Below are 25,196 nucleotides of genomic sequence, written 5' to 3' on the forward strand. Positions count from 1 at the left end.
TGTTCCCTTTATTTTTTTGAGCAATATATATATATATATATATATATATATATATATATATATATATATATATATATATATATATATACATATATATATATATATATATATATATATATATATATATATATATTCACACACACACACACACACACACACACACACACACGAGAAAATGCACAGGCAACTAAACAAGAGCAAATGTACACAACAGAAGAGATCAGCAATCTGTCTACAAACATCACGTCTATTCCCAAGGAGGCCAGTTAACCTTTAGGTATCCTCTGGAGTCCAGATTCCCAGAAGTATTTTGGGATAAGCAGTATAGGCGTTCCATGCATTGGCACCTAGCCAATATTTCCTGCCTTTGAATTTCAAAACAGGTTTCTCGATAACTTTGGGACAAAAAGCTTTTGAACAAATCAAAGAGAGCCAGGAAAGCACAAGGGGGGGGGGAGTGAATTCAAAACCAGAGAGTTGGGGTTGCCATAATATTTTCCTCCATCCATAAACTGAAACTCTGCCCATTTGTTTGTTTATTCTGCACCAGCCAAAGAGAGTTCATCAGAAGCAGCCGGCATCTCATTATACAGCAACAAATCCACTTCCTTATGACAGGCTGTTGCGTCTAAACCGCCTAATCAAAATCTATCTCTTTGCAGCCGGTTTCCAGAGTGGATCGCCCTGTCTGAGAAAATCCAATAAAGAAGCTTGGGGAATGCTGTCACATTTTGACCAAAGTCCAAACTGTGACAAGTGTGTGGAGGGCTTTTTCATGCAGCATGCAGTCGAGTGCAAATGAAGCCGTGTTAAATATCTCATCCCTAAAGCTGCATGCACCTATAATGTTGTGCTGAAGAGAAATTCCTCTGCTTATACTTATACCTTATTTATTTGGCCAAGTGTAGTTAAATGCACAAGGAATTGGTCTCAGGAGCACTCGGTGTACTTGCAAAACAACAGAATGTAATCATAATGATTAATAATAATAATAATAAAGTGCACAGCCAATAAAAGGGAGAAGTAAAAATAATAAAAGGGACAGTCACACCCCATGAGCTAACATACATACACATTAGACAAAAAAAACTTAGCAATCATTGTATTGCGACATCTGTGAAAATCAGGCGTTCAGCAGAGTAATGGCATAAGAGAAGAAACCATTTATGTGTTTAGTTGACCAGACATACAGTGCCCTTATAGCACCATCCGGAGAGAAGGAGTTGAAACGGGCTGAATTCAAATACAGTGCCAGTCCGAAAAATACAGTCAAAGAATTAAGACTAGCCAGAAATACTGAAATAGATCAGACGCGTGTTTGTGTGTAGGATAGGCTGGGCTGGGCCTGCAAACTCAAGAAATGAGAATGGAGTTTGTACAAATGAAATAAGGAAACCAGGTGAGTTGGAATCAGGCCAAGTAGAAGACAAAGCCACACGAGAATTTGAGACTTTACTTCTGGGAAGGCAGGACAAGGGGATAAGGGGCAGTGGTGGGATTCAAATAGGCGAACAACCGGTTCTCTGTATATGGATGCCACTTCCGGAAGTCCATCCTGGGCCTGGGCAACAAAAACATTAGCTCCCGGTTCTGCCAAAGTGGTGCAAACCGGCTGTATCCCACCACCGGATAAGTGCCTAGGAAAAAAGAGGAAGAGGAAGATCGGGATCCCAAAATGAGATGTGGTAGAATGCAGCAAAGCTGGGCAACTTGTCAGCTTCTTGATCCCAAACCAGCCTCCTGGACTGACCTCCAGCAGTTTTGGCCTTGCCCATTGAAACACAGAAAGGTATGCCCTGAACGTAATACATGGCCGTACTCAGCGTGTGGTCCTCAATGGAACTGCATCTACATGGAAGGAAGTGTGTAGTGGGGTGCCCCAGGGCTCTGTTCTGGGCCCAGTGCTCTTCAATATCTTCATTAACGATTTGGATGAGGGGATAGATGGGGAACTCATCAAATTTGCAGACGACACCAAGCTGTCAGGAATAGCCAATACTCCAGAAGATAGGCTTAAGATACAGGAGGATCTAGACAGACTCAAACCCTGGGCGCTATCTAACAAAATGAAATTCAATTGTGAAAAAAGTAAGGTTCTACATTTAGGCAGGAAAATCAAATGCATAGGTATAGTATAGGTGGTACCTTGCTCAATAGTAGTAACTGTGAGAGGGATCTCGGAGTCTTAGTAGACAATCACTTCAATATGAGCCAGCCGTGTGCTGCAGCTGCCAAAAAAGCCAACACGGTGCTAGGCTGCATTAACAGAGGGATAGAATCAAGATCAAGTGAAGTACTAATACCACTTTACAATGCTTTGGTAAGGCCACACCTGCAATACTGCATCCAGTTTTGGTCACCACGATGTAAAAAAGATGTCGAGACTCTAGAAAGGGTACAGAGAAGAGCAACAAAGATGATTAGGGGGCTGGAGGCTAAAACATATAAGGAACGGCTGCTGGAATTGGGTATGTCTAGTTTAATGAAGAGAAGGACTAGGGTTGACGTGATAGCAGTGTTCCAATATCTCAGGGGCTGCCCCAAAGAAGAGGGAGCCAAGCTATTCTCCAAAGCACCTGAAAGCAGGACAAGAAGCAACGGATGGAAACTAGTCAAGGAGAGAAGCAACCTAGAACTAAAGAGAAACTTCCTGACAGTTAGTTAGAACATGGGTGTTACTCCTTCTTTGGTGCCTGACTGGAGAAAGCTATGCTGTGGGGGAAACACTGTGAAGCATGCAGAGAGAGACACGTCACAATTCTCCTTTCCAAATATAGCCACGAACTGAGTCTAAAGACAGCTGGGTGCCCTGGAGCCAGCTAAGCACTGGGGGAAATTTGCAATAAGTTTCAAGCCTGCCTGCAACAGTTGGACTAAGTAAATAAAAAAAAAAAAGTAGAGCCACTTTGATTTAGTGGTTAAGGCATCGGGCTACAAAGCAGGAAGCTCTGAATTCCAATCCTGCCTTAGGCATGGAAGCCGGCTGGGTGACAAATGAAGCTGCTGCTTATTAAAAAAAATTCAAAAGAGATTGTAATCGTGGAGGAAAAATGGAAAAGACACCAAACACCGGGGAGGGGGAGGGGAGGGCGGGGGAAGCTCCTATAACTAAAGATTGCATCTCTGAAACTTCTTTTCATTGTTCTTTGCTCTGCTGAGTGCTGCAATAGCTGGCTAGGGAATTCTGACTGTTGAAATCCCAGAGGTCTTAAAGTTGTCAAGTTGAGGAGTAATGATTTAGAGACTTTGGATGGGTTCCTTGTCCCAAATTTGTAATTTTCAAGGTAAATGAAAGGGGGGAACGTTCATCAGGTTCATGGCAGGAATGCAAATTTATCTAACGCTGCACGTTTCATTTAATACCTTCCCAAAAGCTTAAACTTCACCTGAAATGTGCCCTTTCCAAACTTTTGCAATGCAGCTCATACTTCGTATTTCCCCTGCGTTTGGTCTCTTCCATTTGTTCCCCCCTCCGATGCTTACAGTCTCCTTTCTAAGCAGCAACCCTGTTTGATCTGCAAACAGGCATTTTGGGGGTTGGGCCAAGAAAATTCAGCTGGCTCCTGTAGATCAAACAACAGTCCAGTGAGCCATTCTGCTGCCTTTTCAAAATAGCAACCCTATGACTGGGCGGGCAGGATGGGGAGGTCAAAATGAAACCTCTTCATTGGGAGACAAAAGATGGTAGCTTTGCAAAAAAAAAAAGATCCCAGCCAATAAAGGGACTGGAGCATTGCATCTCCTCTCACAATCACACCCACCCTGTGCTGACAGAAAACCAAGATCTCCTGATTATCCAAAAAGCCAAGCTAATGATTAACCAGAAGAAATCTGCCTGCAGATTTCTCCTTTCAATATTGATTTTCCCAACTAATTGCTTTTCATTCTCAAGCGGTATATGAAGAACGGCTGCAAGAATTGGGTATGGATAGTCTGGAGAAAAGAAGGACTAGGGGTGACATGATATAGCAGTGTTCCAATATTTGAGGCCTTCCTGCAGAGACAAAGAGAGTCAACCTATTTTTCAAAGCACCAGAAGGCAAGACAAGAAACAATGGATGGAAACTAATCAAGGAGAGAAGCAACCTGGAATTAAGGAGAAACTTCCTAACAGAACAATTTACCAGTGGAACAGAAGTTGCCTTTGGAAGTTTGGGGTGCTTCATCACTGGAGTATTTTAAGAAAAGACCGGACAACCACTTGTCTGAAATGATATAGGATCTCCTGCTTGAGCATGGGGTTGGACTAGATCCATGGTGGCGAATCTATGGCACGCATGGCACAGGTGGCACGCAGAGCCCTCTCTGTGGGCACGCGTGCCGTCGCCCCAGTCCTAGGCCTTCAGCTGGGTTTTATAAAACCTTTTCGCTTTAGGCCTCTGCCACCGTGTGCAAAAAAAAAAGGTTTAATCAATCGATCAATTTCAACTTCTCACGGGAAAAAAAAGATCTCGCAAAGTTGGAATTGATTGATTGAACTTTTTAGTCCCACCCAGTCTGCCGTTACCACCGCAGCCACGCCCACCCAATGGGCCACACCCACTCAATGGGCCACGCCCACCGAGCACCCGACAATGCACAAGTTGGGTTTTGGGTTGCAGTTTGGGCACTCGGTCTCTAAAAGGTTCACCATCGCTGGACTAGATAGATGATCTCCAAGTCCCTTCCAGCCGTATTCTGATTGATCAGATCTGCAATGGAAGAAAAAGCAATTCCTCTCCAATCAAATTATTTTGATAAAAAGGCATAAGCTAGCATGAATGGCAGCTCACCTTATCAGATGCAAGAGGGATGCGGGATTTAAACCCGGATGAAGCAGAAGGAAAGCTTAGCCTTTGAATAACACGAATTCTTCTGAAAGAAAAAGCGCTCCCAGTTTTTAAACTCTTTCCCCTGCCATGTCTTTTGAGCTTAAGTGCAATTCATTTCCTCAACTGAAGCAGGCAGTTATCTCGAGTGGGCCAGATCTGGCCAGTTTGAAGGGTGAAGGGCAAGCAGCTAAAGAAAAAGGAACACTTTCAAAGAGATAACATGTCAGTTCTGAACAAATGCCACAAATTAGCCACACATTCAGCATGGTGCAAAAACAGTCCTCTGTTGAGCGTCTATTTCTTATACTGTAGGGCAGGGGTCTTCAAACTTGGCCCTTTTATGACTTGTGGACTTCAACTCCCAGAATTCCTCAGCCAGCTTTGCTGGCTGAGGAATTCTGGGAGTTGAAGTCCACAAGTCATAAAAGGGCCAAGTTTGAAGACCCCTGCTGTAGGGTTTCTTTCAGTAGGGTTTTTAAAATTGGCAATTCTGACACAGGGTGCTCTGAGGTGACTTGTTTCTCTGCAGATGTTTCATTAATAAATGAGGTAACACCCTCGGTGCTCATTAATAAATAATGTCAGGTAATGAAAGGTCTGCAAGAAAACAGCATCAGGACTCCACGGTTGAACCCTGAGCTATTGGTATTCCCTTCTGTTTAATACGTGCATATTTTTAAAAGATTCCTTTGAATCAGTGTTTGAGTCCTGGCAGTTGCCTGGATGAATCCCTGCGCTTTTCTTGGCAAATCTTTCGGATATGGTTTTACCATTGCCTTCTTGCTAGGGCTGAAAGAGAAGGGCTGGCCCAACCAGCTTTGTGCTTAGGGTGGGACTAGAGTTTGCAGTCTCCTGCTTTCCGGCCTGATGCCTTAACCCCTACATCATCTGTCTCTTTAATATATCTGTATGTTCAGGAAGTTGCACATTTCCTGTCAAGTGTAAGAAGTCAGGAAACCGAGATAAGAGTTCAAAAACATTACAAGTTTATTTCGTGGACTCTCGTTTAAATATGAGCCAGCAGTGTGCTGCAGCTGCCCAAAAAGCCAACACAGTGCTAGGCTGCATTGAGAGAGGGATAGAATCAAGAACATGTGAAGTGTTAAAACCATTTTATAATGCCTTGGTAAGGCCGCACTTGGAATACTGCATCTAGGTTTGGTTGCCGCAACGTAAAAATGATGTTGAGACTCTAGAAAGAGTACAAAGAAGAGCAACAAAGATGATTAGGGGATTGGAGATTAAAATATATAAAGAACAGTTGCTGGAATTGGGTATGTCTAGTTTAACGAAGAGAAGGGCGAGGGGTGACAGGTGAGCAGCCTTCCAATATCTCAGGGGCTGCCACAAAGAAGAGGGGGTCAAGCTATTCTCCAAAGCACACAAAGGCAGGACAAGAAGCAACGAATGGAAACTCATCAAGGAGAGAAGCAAGCTAGAACTAAGGAGAAATTTCCTGATAGTTAGAACAATTAATCAGTGGAATAACTTGCCTCCGGAAGCTGTGAATGCTCCAACACTGGAAGTTTTTAAAAAGAGATTGGACAACCATTTGTCTGAAATGGCATAGGGTCTCCTGCCTGAGCAGGAGGTTGGACTAGAAGACCTCCAAGGTCCCTTCCAACTCTGTTATTCTGTTACTATTAACTATACACAAGAATCCAAGCTACTAAGAGTCAAGGCTACTTGGCATCAGAGAAGAGTCAACGGACTTCATGGGGGCGGCTGGATTTAGATCTCTTACAGCAGAGCTCCTCAACTTTTTGGGCACCAGGGATCAGTTACTTGGAGAGAGGTTTTTCCGCGGACTGGAGGGTATATGATTTTGTGTGCTGCCTGCATTCTGCAGATGGGGCTTTTCTTGTTTGCGCGGACCAGTTGCTGGCATACCGCAGCCCAGTACTGATCCACGGACCAGGGTTTGGGGACCCCTGTCTTACAGGACCTAAGCAATGATGCAAGTAGGCAAGGCATAATTTGTTCTCCTGTTTTCCAGATGGTGGGCAGAATGAGGTCTGAGGCCCTTCTTTTAAAGCTAGGATAAATTCAGATTAGAGCATATGCTCCACTTTTCATGTCTTTCCTTCCCTCAAAATGGCAGAAACGCCCATTTATGGCAACCACAACTCCTGGAAACCAGTATAACGAAATTCAAGAAAGAAGAGATTGCCACCCTTGGATTTTACAGAAGCCATTCTATAAAGGGACTGGCAAACTTTAACCTCAGCTACTCATCTTAGTGTTCTGTACCAGCCTGCTACCGGCCCTGCAGAAAAGGCAGGGACAACCCCTTTTACAAGAAGGCAAGAGGCTGGAACTAAGCCTGCCAAATTTATGGACACAAAAGCAAACAGAGCAAAAACAAGACACGAACCATGAAACAGGAGCTATTCAAACGGTTGCCTTCAGCAAACCAGCCCTCCCACGCATTCCCCTTTTAAACAGTTCAGGGTGTGGCTTCTCTCTGCCTCCTTCCGAGGTGCCCCATTGCCTTCCTCTGTTTACTCCTGATTGACTGCCTCCTGCGTCGGGCGTCCTTGAACAGGGCCAGCTGTGGGTCATCTTCATCCACACTGTCAGGCTCACACAGCTGGGTCTGCGTTGTAACCAGGTGAGAGGGGCCTGGCTGAGGGCTCTCATCAGCAAGCTCTCCAACCCCCTCAGCAACCTCTCCAACACCCCCCTCCTCCTGCTCTGAATCATCCGACCCAACTGCCGAACCCACAGGCTGACCCTGAATCACAACACTTAGTCCTATGATAAATCTGTGAAATTCCAGCTTCCCCCCCCCCCCCGCACCACACTTTGTCTCTTGGGAAGGGGTGTACCTTTCAAGTGATCTGCTGGAATTCTTCTCTTTCATTTCTGAACTTCCTGGGGACCTGGGACAGGAGTGAGGATGGGCACTTTTGTCACCATCCACCTCTCTTCTTTACAATCGGAAGTGTGAAGGAAAACCGCAAGCTAATGTTGGAGGGACATGCTACGTTTTGAGTAAGGGATCCTCGCGTGCAGATTGGCAAGGTGATCCTTCAGAATCCTCCCTCCCTTCCTTTACATGGCTTTTCCTTCTCAAAGAGAATCTGTAGAACTTCTCATCTGGGCTTGTGTACAGGCAGCTTCTATTGTCAAGCAAAGGGATAAATTCTACTACAAAGAGTCACTCCAGGCAACAGTTTCTATGGCAACCTGGAACTTGTCCTGCATCACCCAAAAGCAGGGGGGAAAGACCAAAGAGGAGGTCTCAAAAGGGACCAGATCTGTCGCTAAATGTATTAACAATACATTGACAGTGGGTCTCAGGAGCACATCACCCCAGAGGCTTAAAGAGTCTGCGATGAAAAAGGCAGAGGCAGAAACCGGATCTGGGCTAGTAGGACTAGGTCAAAGCCCACCAACCATGCTTCTCAAGATGGTCCATGCCTTGCCGTTCTTTTTGGTATCCGTGTGTGTGTTGTGCCTGTTTCAATAACACTTCACTGATCTCCCAAGTTAATTTTGCTGAACATCAGAGCAGCTGCGAATTTCATTTTATTCCACTATGAAACTTTTTAAAAAATCATGATTAACAAACACTCTCCCTCTCCCTCTCCCTCTCCCTCTCCCTCTCTCTCTCTCTCTCTCTCTCTCTCTCTCTCTCTCTCTCTCTCTCTCTCTCTCTCTCTCCCTTAATCCAGCAAGTTGAAGTCTCTGTAAAATATTAAATGGGGGGGGGAGAGGAAGCAGTGTTACCACTTGTATCCTTCTCATTTTTTATTTTATTTTTATATATCGTTTTTATATTTTACCATTGTATTGCACACCATCCAGCGTCCCTCTCTGAGGGAAAACGGACAGTTCAAAAATGTCAAAAAAATAAAAAATAAAACAAGAGTGCTTCAGTGGAGCTACCAGCTTGGCTTACAAAAATCCAGATGGCCACTAGATAGCAGCCAAGCAATACAGAAAACTGGCTGATTTTTTTTTTTTTTTTTTTTTGCTGCCAAGATTTGGTAATCTCTATACTCTCCAGTTGAAATATAACACATCCTGAGGGTCTAATGTTGCTGGCTTCGGATTGCATTTCAATTGGAAACGAGAGTGCAGCGTTTGTGGGATTTTCCCCAAAGTTTATTACTCCTGGAGGGGATTCCAATCGGGTACTTTTGGCAAACCAAACTGTGCTAACTTCCTAGCACTTTCCTTTGGAAGAAAGTCAGCCGCTAAGCCTGACGCAAACCCAGCCTGTAGGCCTAAATAAGGGTTGCAAACAGAAAGAGGCCACCGGTTTTACTAATCATCTTAAGAGCATCTTAAATTTATGGATAGACTTGAGTTCAGCCAAGTTGAATAAAATCTATGTAGGTTCTTGATGCCTGATTGAAGGAAAGGCACCCGGGTCTCTGGCATGAAAACAAGATCCTTTGCAATTCTCACAATCTTTTTGCCAGTGGGTCATAGCGCTCTGGTTTGGAAATTAAAGACAGCTCCTGCCTGCCACCCCTTAATCTCTTAACTTTTAAAAGAGACACTATCAATCTTGGGCAATGCACATTTAAGAGTAGCTAGCGTCTGTTTGCCTTTGCAAAAAAGATGCATTCCAGCTTGTTTTTCCTGTTCCTGAACAAAATGCTGCTGATTTCCCCCATTTTTTTCTGAATAATTCTGAAACAGAGATGCGGAGCTGCCTTTAGCAAGATGCCTTGAGCCAGCCCTGACTAGAACACCAGGAAATTTATTTCCACCTGGATTTTTTTTTAATTTAATATAGATTTCAAAAACTGGGCTAGACAACCTAACCAAAGACTAGCAAGGATTTGGCAGCAGTGATAATGTCTCTTGTCTTAAGCAGCAATCCTCTTCCAGTATTTTTTTTGTTTTTATAGCATCTTTATTGTTTGTTGTAATAATGAATTGAGTGTGCATCTCCTCCTGTTCCCCCAATATCAATGTAAAGGAAGAGAGGTCTCTTCCAGACAGACCTAATCAAGAGTTCTTTTTTTATTATTATTAAAAAGTTTTATAAAAATTACAACATAATCCCCAAAACCAACCCACCCACCCCAAAAAAAAACCCTCTCCCTCCCCCACTTCCCAAAGCTGAATACAGGGTTACAAATATAATAATCATAATCTAACTAACATTAACCAACTATATAAATAACCAAGTTCATAATGCACTTTAACTCCCCTTTAACGTAAATACAAACAAAATAAAAGTGAACATAATAATAATAAAAACATACATTAATATCCAAGTTATTAAACAATACTAAATACTAAAAATAATAACAATACCATATAATTAAAACTAATAAAAATTCCGCTTTAATAAACTATTAATAATAATAACAATCTAAAATTTACTCATAAGCTAAATGGAACTTTTTGGTCCCATATTTATTCTGAATATAATCTATCCATCTTCTCCAGACCGAAATGTATCTTTCTTGTGAATGATCCTTCAGATAAGCAGAAATCTTAGCCATTTCTGCTAAATTTGACACTTTAAACGTCCATTCTTCTATAGTAGGCAAGCTATTCTTCTTCCAGTATTGCCCTGCCAATAACCTTGCAGCTGTTATCAAGTTCAACATCAAGTTAGTTTCTTTAATATCACAATCTATAATACCTAATCAAGAGTTCTTGTTTGGATCACAGTTCCAGCTCGGCCAGCCACATGCTGCCTCCCTTATCACTATAACGACTTACGACTATAATTCTGGGCTCAGTTAGGATTGTAAATTGAGGACTGCCCTGTATCTGGGTTTTGCAACTGAATAAAAAGTGTAAGCAAGACATTCACACAGGGATAATGCACACTTTGCAGAACACAAAGGATGTTTCAATTCCATCCAAGGGAAATTCTCACAGGAAATTCCTATGAGATTTGGGTTTATTATGAATTAATCTAGTTCTTCCACTGGTTATTTGAACCCAGGTAATTTATTCAAATCAGAAGGTCAGGTTATTTATCTTTTCTCTCCTTTTTTTTTTAAAAAAACCAAGGTAAGGATTCATTTCACTGGAAGCCAAGCCTGAATTTCACACTCTTTTCCCCAAGACGCACAGTTATTTCAGAATACTTAGGGAGATGAGCATGCTTTTCTGCCAGCCATGTTCTCTCAGGAATTAATCTAGCCTACGAACAAAATGATTTTTTCAGTAAGGCCCGCTTGTCCTACTGATCACCCAATACTGTTTCCTCAACCCATTTAAAACCGATGACAGATCTGATTGCTGCATCCTCCAGAACTTCAAACTACAATCTTACAATCTGTTAGGAAATGAGACATCTCTCTCTCTCTCTCTCTCTCTCTCTCTCTCTCTCTCTCTCTCTCTCTCTCTCTCTCTCTCTCTCTCTCTCTCTCTCTCTCTCTTTGATTATGCTGAACTGGCACTTTTTCAAAATGACAATTTTACAGGCTTGAATTTACTGAAGGCTTAAGGAAGCGGAGGCAGTATTCAATCCAGATTAGAATGAGGATAGCAGCAAATTAACCAACAGGACTGAGAATTTGGAGGCTGAGAAACTGTGGAAAGCACGCTGTATTTATTTTTCTGTCACCTTTTTAGCCCAGAGAAAATATTTGTATTAGGTTTTAAATCAGACGAGAAGTTCTGGCTTGAAGGTAAACCCGGCCTAGGAATATTATCTTGCAGAGCCTTTCTCAATATGTTGTTCTAAAGCTGTTGAGTAAAGGCTATGGTCATTTGGGATGTAGGCAAAACCAATGTAAAGCTCATTTGGAACATACCAGAAAGATCTTGAAGAAAAACCAAAAATGCAGATATCAAGAGAACATGCTTTCTGTTTCAGGACATACCTGCACCGTGCTTGAAGATGCTCCTATCCTGAGCTCAAGCTTTAGCCTGACTTAAGCCACTTTCTGATACTCTGATACTATTTTATTTTATATTTGACATTTCTAAACCACCCATCTTCCGCAAAGAGGGATTAGTTCCCATGTATGTGGCCCTACAGAGCACATCTATGCAACTGTTAATGCTCTTTCCTTTCCTACCTTCCTCCCCACCTGAACGGTAAATATGGTGTATTGTGGCAGAAGGCACAAGGTATCCCTTCCAACACGTTTGAAGGAACAGAGACCTGTAATAAAAGGCTGCAAATTGCAAAAAAAAAACCCGTAGAATTTAGTCACACTCAACCACACAACAGAAAAGACTAGCCTTGTTTTGCAAGATTTATTTAAACAGAAGCTGTCTGTTTTTCTTCAGGGATAAGAAGGTGAAAAATAAACATCAGAGGTGGCCGGTTTTAGAGCGTGTTTAAAATAAGTTGACCCAAGTAAGTTTTGGTAAAGCATATTCAAAGTCTGCTTAACCTTGCTTTTCCTCCCTCATTCTATTAGGGTGAGGGGTGACATGATAGCAGTGTTCCAATCTCTCAGGGGCTGCCCCAAAGAAGAGGGAGTCAAGCTATTCTCCAAAGCACCCAAAGGCAGGACAAGAAGCAACGGATGGAAAGTAACCAAAGAGAGAAGCAACCTAGAACTAAGGAGAAACTTCCTGACAATTAGAACAATTAACCAGCGGAACAACCTGCCTCCAGAAGCTGTGAATGCTCCAACACTGGAGGTTTTTAAGAAGAGACTGGACAGCCATTTCCATGAAATGGCATAGGGTTTCCTGCCTGAGCAGGGGGTTGGACTAGATGACCTCCAAGGTCCCTTCCAACTTTATATTATATTATATTATTATTATTATTATTATTATTATTATTATTATTATTATTATTATTATTATTATTATTATCTTCAAATTTTAAGTTGCAGTAGAAACTCTGTGAGGTAGGGGGAAAAATGCATATACTGTACCACCATATACTATTAACAGTAATGTCCTTTTGGAGACTGTAAGAAATCATCTCATTTTGAAGACTTCCTATTTTACTTTTTTCTTTAAGAAAGAATCCTCTCCCTGCCTCTTTAAACCTACAAATGAAAATATCTGTGATGACCACTGTTAAATAGTGGGCTCTTAGGTGCAGGAATGAATACACAAGGCTGAGTACAAGATAACTCATACTTTATTCTTGCTAGAACTGTACTGAAGCATGGGCTGCAACCAGCCGCAATATATAGTCTAGCCCCTAGGCGGCAGCCAATAAGTTTGAACCCACTCTTGCTGCCTGGGGCTAGCCAATTGCAGGACAGGAGACAGCTAGTCTGGGTTGCTGGAGAGCCGTTAGCTGCTCCAGCAACCCAAGTATCACCACAAGCCCAGTACATAACAACCACTTCATGTGATTGCTCCATTTTTGAGGTGTTACACTACCTTTATTATCCTTACAGTTGTCACTCAAATGTATATCCCATCTGTTGTGTGCTTCTCTCCCTGTCAGTTATGTTATTTTTATATAGTTGTGTTCTATTTTCACGTGGTTTTTACTTTTTGCAGGGTGTTTTAATTAACTGCATGCCAATTGCATGTTTGCCCAGAAAACCATTATTGGATGGGGTAAAAATGTCATGTGCTGGTGTAAATCACAGCTCCCACATGTTTAGAAGAATATGTTGGTTTGGCTAGAGAGCAGGCAAAATCCTAAAAAAAGTTATATGCTCTATGATTGGATTCAGGAGAATTGTCATTACAAGGTAAAAAGGTAAAGGTAAAGGTTCCCCCGCACATGCGTGCTAGTCGTTACCGACTCTAGGGGCCGGTGCTCATCTCCGTTTCAAAGCCGAAGAGCCAGCGCTTGTCCGAGGACATCTCCGTGGTCATGTGGCCGGCATGACTAGACGCCAAAGGCGCACGGAACGCTATTACCTTCCCACCGTAGTGGTCCCTATTTTTCTACTTGCATTTTTACGTGCTTTCAAACTGCTAGGTTGGCAGAAGCTGGGACGAGTAACAGGCGCTCACTCTGTTACGCGGCACTCGGGATTCGACCCGCCAAACTGCTGACCTTCCGATCGACAAGCTCAGCATCCTAACCCACTGAGCCACCGCGTCCATTCATTACAAGGTAAGGGATGGTATTTTCAGCGCAAAAGTTAAGCTATGTTTGACTTTTTTTAAAAAAAAAAAAGCTTTAATATGTTTGCTATTATTACAATCGACATTGCTAATTGGAGCATTCTTAATTTTGAGAAGGTCTCTGTATATCTTCCCCATCTTGATCTGACCGTGGCATTCTAGTTTGTTTGCACAGACAGAACAACAGTTGCCAAGACGATCAAAGCGAAACCTGGGCTGTTTACGGAGCAATCTGTTCCAATCTGTTCTCTGTCATCCTCACCCGTCCTGTTTTTCAAGTCAAATCAGTTCTCAGCCAGGTCTGAATCCCAGAAGAATCACTATAGAAACCCCCAAATCCCACTCTGGGCCACCTTTAAGTGTGAAAATGGGTTCTGTCACCCTGTGCTTTCCACTAGAATGAGGACGTGCTGTGTAACGCGGAAAGACAAGACTTCAACTGCAAGCTTGCTACAGTAAGCACAAAGATTTTCCAACCATTAAGGGTGAGAAAGCAGGATTCCAGAGTTTCTTTGACCAATGAAATTATCTGTGAAGTGAGTAGAAGCTCAAAGGGTTTGCATAGGACTCTTTTTTAACCCTAACAAGCTCAGGGATAGCTATTTAACATTCTCTCCTCCATGATTTTCCCCATCGTCACAGTCCTCTGAGATAAAGTGGGCTGGAATAGGATGATTGGCCCACACCATGAACTTCCATGGCTGAGGGTAGCCTTGAAGTGAGGTTTTTTCAAAAGGCAACTGGACTTTCTTTTTCCTTGAAGACATTTAACTCCTCATCCAAGAAGCTTCTTCACTTCTGACTTTCAACATTCTCTCTGTGGATTTGACAACAGAGCAGAGTTTCCCAACCTTGGCAACTTGAAGACAGATGGATTTCGGGTGTCAGAATTCAAGAAGCCTCTTGGATGAGAAGTGAAACATCTTCAAGGAAAAACAAAGTCTTTTGAAAAAGCATCTTTGGGACAGCCATGACCTGGATGACTGAGAATCTCCATAAATTCTTAAACTGAAGTCTTTCTGATTCCCATCCACATATCCAGAGTAGCTAAAATAGGGAGGAAAAGTTTATAGAAGGGGTAAGGTTTAGCACTCTCAAAATCACGAAAGTGCTGAGAACATAGTAAGGATACTGTAAAAATGTTTATTTTGATTTACAGATGTACAAGTTAATTAGATTGATAGGGAAGGCATACTGCAGCAAAGACATCTCAATGGTGTTACTTGCAGTGACACCCACTGAACTCATTCTGAGCAGAGCAAAATGAAAACTCTGTTGACTGTAAAGTCAAGGGGGCCAAACAAAACAAAAGGGGAGCTATTTTGGGAATAAATTTGCAGGCAGGGAAAGCGGAAGCCACTATCTCATTTATTCTCCCATTCTAATTGTGTTCTCACCGTTGCTTTCTATAAATGAAGAAAGACTTGTTTGGATTTTGCTAGCAAATCATCTTTAGAATCTGTGACAAATAATTTAATTTCTCATCTGTTCCTGGGAACAGCTCCTAGCATCGTATTGATTGGATGGTTAAAAAAAATGATTTATTTCTACAAATTCATTTCCCATGGCACTAGCAATAGCATTTGGACTTATATACCACTTCACAGTGCTTTATAGCCCCCTCTAAGTGGTTTACAGAATCAGCCTATTGCCCCCCTCCAACAATCTGGATCCTCATTTTACCGACCTCGGAAGGATGGAAGGCTGAGTCAACCTTGAGCAGGTCAGGATCGAACTGCCAGCAGTTGGCAGAATTGGCCTGCAATACTGCATTCTAACCACTGTGCTCCCACGCCACCACCATAATCATTATCCACTTCCCACATCCGTTCATAAGTTTCACCTTGCACAAAGTAATTGCTCCTTTTTGCATTTGAATCTTCCCAGGTGACCAGAGAGAAGCCTTCAATATTCAAGTACCTCTCAGCAGAACGTCAGAGATAGAATCTTTGTGTAGCCCATCAACTTGATGTTTGGCCTTGAATAAAGTTGGATGCTCGTGCTGCCTTATTGCTACATCTCACAGGATTGCTGGGAAGTAGTTAAAAGCTTTCCAAAATCTGGTAGGCCATCATCCAAGTGGTAGACCAGCAATAATGCCTTGTGGGGCCACACCCGAAGAGAAAATCCAGAAGAAGGTGTAATATTGGGTTGGAAAGTCTCCAGAAAAGGAGGAAAAAAAATGAAGGAGTCCAATAAGGGAGCTTTCTTTCACTTCCTTCTAAAAAAAATGCTGGCTGTCCTTTTTCTTTATCGTGGCATTGCTAAAGCACCTGAAAGCAGGACAAGCAGTGGATGGAATTAATCAAGGAGAGAACCAATCTAGAAAGGAAAAATTCATGACAGTGAGAACAATTCATCAGTGGATTGCCTTGCCTTCAGAAGTTGTGGGTGCTCCATTACTGCAGGTTTTTAAGAAGAGATTGGGCAGCCCTTTGTCTGAAATGGTACTGGTCACCTGTTTGAGCAGAGGGTTGGACTAGAAGACCTCCAAGGTCCCTCCCAACTCTGTTATTCTGAAAGCCAACATCGCATCTGCGTTTTATAATGTTACAGTTGTGCAACGTGACTTACCGTACCTTTCGTGACTTATTTATAGCCTTGCAGGAAAAGAGAGTGAACTAAGTCGACAGAAAAAGGTTATTTTGCTCTGCAAAACTATAACTGGATGCACAGCTGAGGGAAGAGTCGAGATCCGGTTCCGTGCAACATTATATCTGCTGGAAAATATTGATTGGCTTCCTTGTAAGGCAACTTAGAACATGACAGGGCTGCCATTAGTGCTGTTTTAATTGATAAATGACGAGACTCGTGGCTGAGGAAAAAGAGATGAATTAGTTGTTCTGTCTTTTGTAATAGAGAAGATAATATCTCCAAATCTGCCTTGGGGGAGCCACCAGCCAGAATACAAAATTGCTAAAAAGAAAATGACGTGATGAAGGAAAGCATATTCCTGGCAAAACCCCAGAATATCATATAGGAAGCCTGCATTAAGTTCATATGTGTTTTGGCAGAAAGCTTCTGACTTTTAAAACCAGGGCTTTTTTTGTCATAGAACGCTCAGAACGGAGTTCCGGCACCTTTTCTGGATGGAACCTTGTAGGGTAGGCAAGGAGGGTTGTATGACATGTGTGAGTTCCGGCACCTTTTTCTTTTACAAAAAAAGCACTGTTTAAAACCATTTTGTTTCATTGAGGAGTTTCATGAGTAACTTCATGATTGGTACAATGGCACTCAAATTAGACACCCAAAAGTGATAAAACAGTCAAATTTAAAATCAAAGTTTATTTATTTATTTATTTATTTGATTTGATTTGTATACCGCCCTTCTCCCTAAGGACTCAGGGCGGTGAACCCGATTGGTACGGGTCCAGATAGTCAGTTTCCTCCAGAACCGAAGGGAGCTGATGCGCCACCACACTCTCAACAACCTTAGCAAGAAAGCGAAGGTTGGAGACCGGACGAAAGTTGTTTAATATAGTTGGGTCCAAGGTAGGTTTCTTGAGGAGGGGTCTCACCACCGCTTCTTTCAAGACGGAGGGGAAACAACCCTCACTCAGGGAGGCGGATATCACCGCCTGGAGCCAGATTCGTGTTCCCTCTCGAGCTGAATAAACCAGCCAAGAAGGGCACATTACCGTTAACTTTGTTCTGGTGACTATACCACGGACGGATCTAAATGGATGCCTACTGTATTCTGTGATCACTGGGCATGTGGAGAAATCTACCAGATCTAAAATCTGAAATCTTGTGAATAATCATTCAATTTTCTACCTCTACCTCTTTCCTCTATGAAGATGAGTTGAAAAGGGAGACAGGCAATGCCTAAGGAAATCTATCAAGAAATGGGAATATCCAGTGAGTAGAATTTCAGTATTTGCTTAGCTTATTGCCAATCCTCATGTTGAGAAAAACAGACTCCTTGTGCAAAACAAGCCAGCAATGAAAATGTGATAAAGGTTTGATAAAGGCTCAGTTTTTCTCAGATCTTTTGAAAAGTATTCAGGGTTGGGTTTTTTTCCTAAGAATATGTCTGCCACCTGCTGTTCAGTTAAGTCTTATATTAACAACTTTCAAATAATAAAAGTTCAATTGCCAGATGAATGCCTTTGTTAGTAAACCAAACCAGTTTGGGCTGAGTAAATTCTGTAAATGATTTATGCAGTGTTGCAACCTTAATTCTAACAGACTCCAGAGTTTTGCTTTCTCCCAAATCAGCAAGTGTTTAGTAAGCCCAGGGCTTTTTTTTCTCATAGAACGCCCAGAATGGAGTTCCAGCACCTTTTTTGGATGAAACCTTATAGGGTAGGCAAGGCAGGTTGTATAACATGTGTGAGTTCTGGCACCTTTTTCTTTTACAAAAAAAGCACTGAGTAAGCCTAACATCCTTTATCTTACTCCCGGATTTTTCTTCTTAAAAGTAAAGTTCTTTTCACTACAGGATAATCAGTTTGTGATCCAAACCCATAAATATCCCCCAAATTCTCTCTTGGAGCTCCTTATGATTATTGCCACCGTACATGGATGGCATGGTTTCCTTCCATTTTGAGGCACAAATGCACAAAATGGGTAGCGTAAACCTTTGGACAGGTTTAAAGTAGCTTTAAAAATTTAGCAACCCTTTTCAAACTCTGGAAACAAAATCCAAAATCCCATTAATGGTTATGGGTGTCATTACCCAGTCTTCAGGCTTCTTTTGTGGTTGAAGAAGTTACTTCCAAAGAGTTGGCCAGCTTACTAGGAAGAAAAAGTTGTCTGACAATGGCAGCGTTTGAACCCGGGACAGTAAAATTGCCCAGTGTTTCGGTCTTCCTGATAGGAAACTGTTTCCAAACTGTTTCCAAGTAGGAAGGAACTCTTAATGTTTATGGATTTCCACCTTAAGGGTTACGCTTCTCACTGCCCTGCTAAAAGAAGAAACATGGAGCAGGACTAACAACCAAAACTTAAAATGTCCAAACTGTAAGGGAGATAAAAATAGGTGAGACGGGATTTTGATGTATAGAAAAAGGAAGAGGATCTTGACAGAGATATGCAGGATCTGTGGCCTATACCAAATTCCCTGATTCAGTAGCGTATAAGAAGGAAGAACAGGGGCGTGGTGGCTCAGTGGTTAAAGAACCTGAGCTTGTCAGCTGGGAAGCTGACAGTCCGGATTCAAAACCAAGCACAGTGTGACAGGATGAGCTCTGATGACTTGCCCCAGCTCCTGCCCACATAGCCAGTTTGAAAGCATGCAAATGCGAGTAGATAAATAGGTACCACTTCTGTGGGAAGATAGCAGGGTTCCATGTGCTGTTATCATGTGCTGTTATTCATGTGTTAGCCACATGACTACAAAAGTGTCTTCGAAGTGGCTCCCACGGCTAAGAAACAGAGATGGGCACACACACACACACACACCCCAGAGTCAGACACAACTAGACAACTTTACCTTTATAAGAAGGAAGAGGCAGTGCAGCACAATTAGATTTGTAAGATTCTGTTATTATAGTCAACTTCCATAAAAATACCTTTAGCCTTCCTGTAGAGTTGATTTCCTAATCTGATCTACCTATTGAGGCTGTCACCTTGGCATTTTGACCCCCGTGCTATAGATGGTCCTGTCCAAATTGCTCATAGAGGAGATCCTTTTTGAATATTTAGGACTCATCACTTCGAGTGTTAATGCTGACACCTTGAGCTAGTTTATAAGCTCACTGACATCTACTCCCATCAATAAGCAGGAAGATTTTGGATGACCATTTATGAGAACCCTTGACCAGATGAAGACCAGTCTTTAAAAAAAATGACTGTGGCCGGTTCATTTTGGTGACCACTTTGGTGGAACTGCCTGCGCTTATTCTAACTCAATAATAAGAATCTATGTGTTTCTAGCACCAGAATGATAATTACCTTTGTAATTATACAGTTGTGGCACATCTCTGAACTTCAGTCACTCAGTATTGACACAAACAGGGCACAGCATGGATTGCAATCAATCCCACCAATTTATTGAGTCAATTTGAAGGAGGCCAAGTTTCTTTCCTCCAATTTTAATGTGTTAGGTTTCGCAGGGCTGGGTGGGAAATGGGCAGCAGACTGGCTGATACAGAGGGAAAGAAGTGGTCAGTTTCTGAGGACTGTAGAGTAGGACCTTACAATTGCAAGTGTTTTGTAACAAAATAAAGAGTCTTGTGGCATACTAAAGACTGCTACATAATATATTAGAATGGAATAGTCAAAGGACTTAGCTGCTGAGAAGAGGAGGAAGGGGAAGAGGAGGAGGAGGAGAAGGAGGAGGAGGGGGGGAGGAGGAGGAGGAAGAAGAAGAAGAAGAAGAAGAAGAAGAAGAAGAAGAAGAAGAAGAAGAAGAAGAAGAAGAAGAAGAAGAAGAAGAAATAGTAGTAGTAGTTTGGAATTTTTTTAGAGCTATTTTCCCCAGACTTAATCACCTCAGTGGGCATCCAACTCTTCTGCAGCTTTCTTGTATGGCCCACTGAGCTGTCATGGACGAGTGCCAGCCTTTGGCCAGAAATATCAGTGTGTGGATGCCATGACAAGCTCCCACAGCCTCTTCCACAGCCTTCCCTGCGTCTTGTTTAGCAGATGTCACCTTGCCAACGCTGTGAAAAAGCGGGACATTAGGACCCAGAGGCAGCTGAGCCGAAGAGGCATCTCCCTCTCTGCTTTGTGTCATCCTCTGGGTTTCTGCAGCCTTCCGCTCCCCGTCTCCTTCCATGGTGACTGACCATCCCTTGCCTAGCCGAGGGATCACAGCCCGGGGGAAGCCGCAGCATCCTGATCCGAATGGCCTCCCCCCGAACTGTCACCATCGTGGCCCTCTCGGTGGCCCTGGGCCTCTTCTTCGTCTTTATGGGGACCATCAAACTGACCCCCAGGCTCAGCAAGGATGCCCACAATGAGATGGTGAGTAAATACAGTTGTGGTGGGGGAGACATCTTCCCAGCTGGCAGCAATGTTACGGTAGGAGCTTTTGACGACGGGTTGGAGAGGTGCAAAAAAGGGGACCGAATACCACCCAGCCCTTCTCGCGCTGTTCTCTTCCTTTGCTCAGGAATCTCTCCCACCTTCCGTTTGCAAGATTCCTCTGGCATTCCCTTCTTCCTAAGGCAGTTCCCCCCCCCCCCCGCCATCCAATGAGGAGGGAGACAAAACTGGTAGGCTGTAGAAGAGGCAACCATGCAGGAGCATAGAAAGACATTCTAGAGCAGAAAGGACCATCTCCTTATTTCCAGGAGGAAGCGAGGGAGAGAGTATATCTTAAAGGTTTGGGTGTCGGAAAGGAATGAGATAGCACGAGGCTACTGAGGGTTCATCTTTGACAGGTACAGAAGAGAACGTCTTCCACACCCAAGGGTTTGCTTATTAGGGCGAGGGGAAGGTGGCCCCCAGAAATCTAGAAGAAACCCAGCGTTGTTGTGACAGAGACACACAAATAGTCCCATTATTTGGCTTCCGTGTCGTGATAACCTGTTACAGGCACCCACATGGCTCAGCTCTGCCTGCAGCCCAACGAACAACAACGTAATGTCCTCCTTCAAAGAAGCTTCTAGAAGATGACAAATCAGGGTCTTCCATCAGCCTGGACTATGGAGCTGAAAGGAGAGAGGCAATCCTTTTCTCTCAAAAAGCAAGTCTATTTCCAGCTGTTTCTATTTTCTGTTGTCCTTAAGGAACCTGGTGGTGAGATCCAGCTGTGTGGCAATGCAGACAGCCAAACCATGAAGGGGTTTCTTTTTTGTCTCTTCCAGGAGGTCACTCATAACGCAGTAATGCTCACTCGTATATTCCATTATCGAAATGACCAGACTTGTAATTTCTGGAGATAAACAGTAGTGGAACTTTCTAGTATGTCTCTTCTCTTCTCTTCTCTTCTCTTCTCTTCTCTTCTCTTCTCTTCTCTTCTCTTCTCTTCTCTTCTCTTCTCTTCTCTTCTCTTCTCCTCTCCTCTCCTCTCCTCTCCTCTCCTCTCTTCTCTTCTCCTCTCTCCTCTTCTCTCCTCTCCTCTTCTCTCTTCCCTTCCCTTCCCTTCCCTTCCCTTCCCTTCCCATCCTTGTCTTGCTACTATCCTAAATATCACATGAATGACTCTGTGTCGAGGCATTTGAAGGGCTTTGAGAAGCAAAAAAGTAAAATGAAATCTTAGAGATATAGGATATAATGTCAAGCTGCTTATAAACTTCAGGTGTTCCTTGGGGTTTTGTTTTGTTTTTTCTTCCTTATCCCGATAAGTGTTCTCTTTATTTGTATTTCCAAGAGGCTTGATACCACTGGCCAACTGAACTGCTTTTCCTTTTTCATTAGTTACATTTGCACTGGCGTTGTAACAAATATTCATTTCGCTAACTGACATGCTCATCCGGTTCCCACATTGTGTTAATATAGTGTGGTTTGGTTTTGAGTTATGGGACACAATCTCTCTGTGATCTGCAAAATACGACTGAGGGCGTAGTATGATGTAAGGATTCAGCTGTGGCTAGCTCACAAACGATGGGCTTAACACAAGGTATAAATCCAGTCATTGGGGCCGACAGAACAATGGAACACACTTCTCACGATGAATGAATGCCTCTTGTTTGTGATTTAGTATATTGTCTGAACTCAGCGACTGTGGTTTGAAAGGCACAGATTACGCTTTGACTTACTGCATGAACCGGTTGTGTGTTACAGTACTCATTGAACCATAGTTAAGCATATCATAGCTTAACATGTTGTATATGAAGAAGAGCAGTATGGCACACTGTTTTTCAGTGCATTGCTATGAAATGATGTCCAGCATTGCAGGTTTTCAGATGAGATTTATTTGCTCTGCTTTCTTACTTTCCACTTCCTTATCTAAAAAAAAAAGAGTTTTACAGCTTTAGGAAATCTGGATTGCTTTCCCGTATTTGTAGCTGTGCATCATTTTTTTAACGGTTACCAGAGTTCCTCTAATGCAGTTACTTTATCCACACATGCATTCAAATACATTCTGTTGATTTGCCCACCCAATCCAATTTATTTTCCCAGGAGTCATTTGATGAGTTGTGTCTGTTTTTATACAATTCCATTCTTTAAACTGCACATTGTTTGGTCAGGGATTGTAACAGCAGGGGGTCTGTTCTCAACTTTATGTTATGTTGTATTCCACACTGGTAACCTCTCAGAATATATGACATTATTGCTGTAGTGGCTTCATCAGGTGGCACCCACTAGCTTTGTCTGATTTTGGAAGCCATGCTGGATGGGAAACTCCCAGGGAAGTTTGGGTAAAAAGCTGGAGTGGGAAGTCAGCAGAAAAAAAACAAAATCCTGAGTAAAGGCAAAGATGAATCATCTTCATGCAGTTCTCAGGAAAACTGCCTGTCAATGAAGTCAAGAGCTCAGCTAGATTGAAAAGAGATTTTTCTTTCAAATAAGTTATATTGATAGTAGCACAATTCTCCAACCTTTTGGGTTGCCTGGGCTGCATTGAGTGAAGAGGAATCATTTGGGCTGCATGTAAAATATAGTTAACAAACTTAATTTTATTTTTTTTGTATTTTTGTTATCATGTGGGGCCACATTACTAGTGGTCCAAGGCCACATGCAGCCATGGGCTGTGGGTTGGACACACCCAATCTTTATGCTCCCCATAAATATTCAAAGTCGTTTTCAATAGCTCACGTATTTGACAAGGATTGCTCATGAGCCATCTCTAGGAGCTGAAGAAATTATTTTATGGTTAACTCATCCTTCCTTCAGTCCATCCTTCCTTCAGTCCATCCATCCATCCATCCATCCCAAGATTGTCTACTGACTACACCAATGCAAGAGTTCAGTAGGAAGTTCTCCGTCTGGAGAAGTTAGAATCTAAGACCTTCTCCATCTAAATTAGGTATTCTACCACTGAGCTCTGGTCCTCTTTTCCAACCTCATCATACAAAATACCCACCAAAGAAGATCACTTTGTCCATTACGGTCCATTTCCTCCCTTTGTGGGATAAGATTGATGTTTCCTGTTTGACTGGATCTCAGCTGATCCAAACTGTGCTCCATTGGCTTCCCAAGGGTGAAATAAACAAATAACTTGGGTCCAGACCAGTCACGAATGCTCTGCTCGTGTCCTTTTGCTTACAGAAGCGTGCCTACAAGACCTATGTGAGGGCGCTGCCCATGCTGAAGAGGATGGGGGTCAGCTCCATCATCCTCCGCAAGAGCATTGGAGCCCTGGAGGTGGCCTGCGGGATCGTCATGACCCTAGTCCCAGGCCGCCCCAAAGATGTGGCCAACTTTGTGCTGCTGCTGCTTGTGTTGGCCGTGCTTTTCTTTCATCAACTCGTGGGTGACCCACTCAAGCGCTATGCCCACGCCTTGGTCTTTGGGATCCTGCTCACCTGCCGCCTGCTGATTGCACGCCAGCCTGAGGACCAGCCTCCGGAGAAGAGGACCCTGACAGTGAATGGGGAAGAGCAGCAGTTGCTGGCAGATGCAACCCCAGAGAAGGGCAAAATCAAAGTATCCTAGTGGGCGCCTCTGTACGGGACCTATGGACCCTCTTTGCAGCTCTCTGTGCAGAATGCCTACAACAGAGCAACCTGTTTCTTTTTGTCCTTGATTGATTGGTTGGTTTTGGGAAGGGTTCCATGGTGGCACATGGGGAAATCCTTTCAAGTAGCCGGTTAAATTTCAAGCTGGCTTATGCACTCGGAACCTCTTAAGAGCTGCCCTCTGCTATAGCCCTCCACCTCCTGCACACCAGTGTGTCATCCTCATATATTGGATCTAAGCAAGAAATAAGTGTCTCTTTGTATCGAGTGTGTAAGTGTCCATGTATATCTGTGTATCTGTGTGTGTGCGGAAAGGGGTGGACAGCTGAATTGCTTTGCCTGAATTGCCTCTGTACCAAAATGCAGTCCTTCAGGGGCAAAAAGCCTGGGAAGAAAAAAAAAATTCCCCACGCCGTCTTTACTCAGTCACTCTCCTGGTTCACCTGCGCCAAACAATGCATGCATCCACCCTTTCTCAGCAGATCATAAAGGATCTTGCAGAGACAGTAATAAATCCATCAGGCCTCTTCTCTCCCAAGTCTGTCTGTGTGGTTGCTGACACAGGATCAGGGACTGTTCATTGTCTGTCCCTGTGTAAATCTACTTCTTTGGCCATTGCAAGAATCACAGTGTAAGGCAACGTTTCTCAAACACGGCGGCTTTAAGATGGGTGGACTTCAACTCCCCAGCAGGACCAGCTGGGGGATTCTGGGAATTGAAGTCTTCATATCTTAAAGCCTCCAAGATTAAGCAACATTGCTCTCAGGTGATGCTAAGAGTGCAATCAATTTTCTATTCTGCATAGGTCTCTCTCTTAAGATCTCTGTTATTGAGAGGTTTTTTTTTATTGTTCAGCTTGGGATGAACACGAAAGGCAAAGCTCGACTATCAAAAG

The 25,196-nt window shown here is 43.0% G+C and overlaps 1 protein-coding gene across 1 annotated transcript; it reads left to right on the forward strand.

The window, feature by feature from the left end:
* Positions 1–20,579: 20,579 nt before the first annotated feature.
* On the forward strand, positions 20,580–25,196 carry TMEM35A (transmembrane protein 35A; the record flags this gene model as incomplete). The annotated part of the gene is made up of 2 exons (XM_083371910.1): positions 20,580–20,699; positions 23,892–25,196. 2 exons carry the CDS (start codon positions 20,580–20,582, stop codon positions 24,276–24,278), a joined length of 507 nt encoding a protein of 168 aa, XP_083228036.1. The 3' UTR covers positions 24,279–25,196.

Source organism: Vipera ursinii, assembly GCF_947247035.1.
Source record: "Vipera ursinii genome assembly, chromosome: 12".
Lineage (NCBI taxonomy): Eukaryota > Metazoa > Chordata > Lepidosauria > Squamata > Viperidae > Vipera > Vipera ursinii.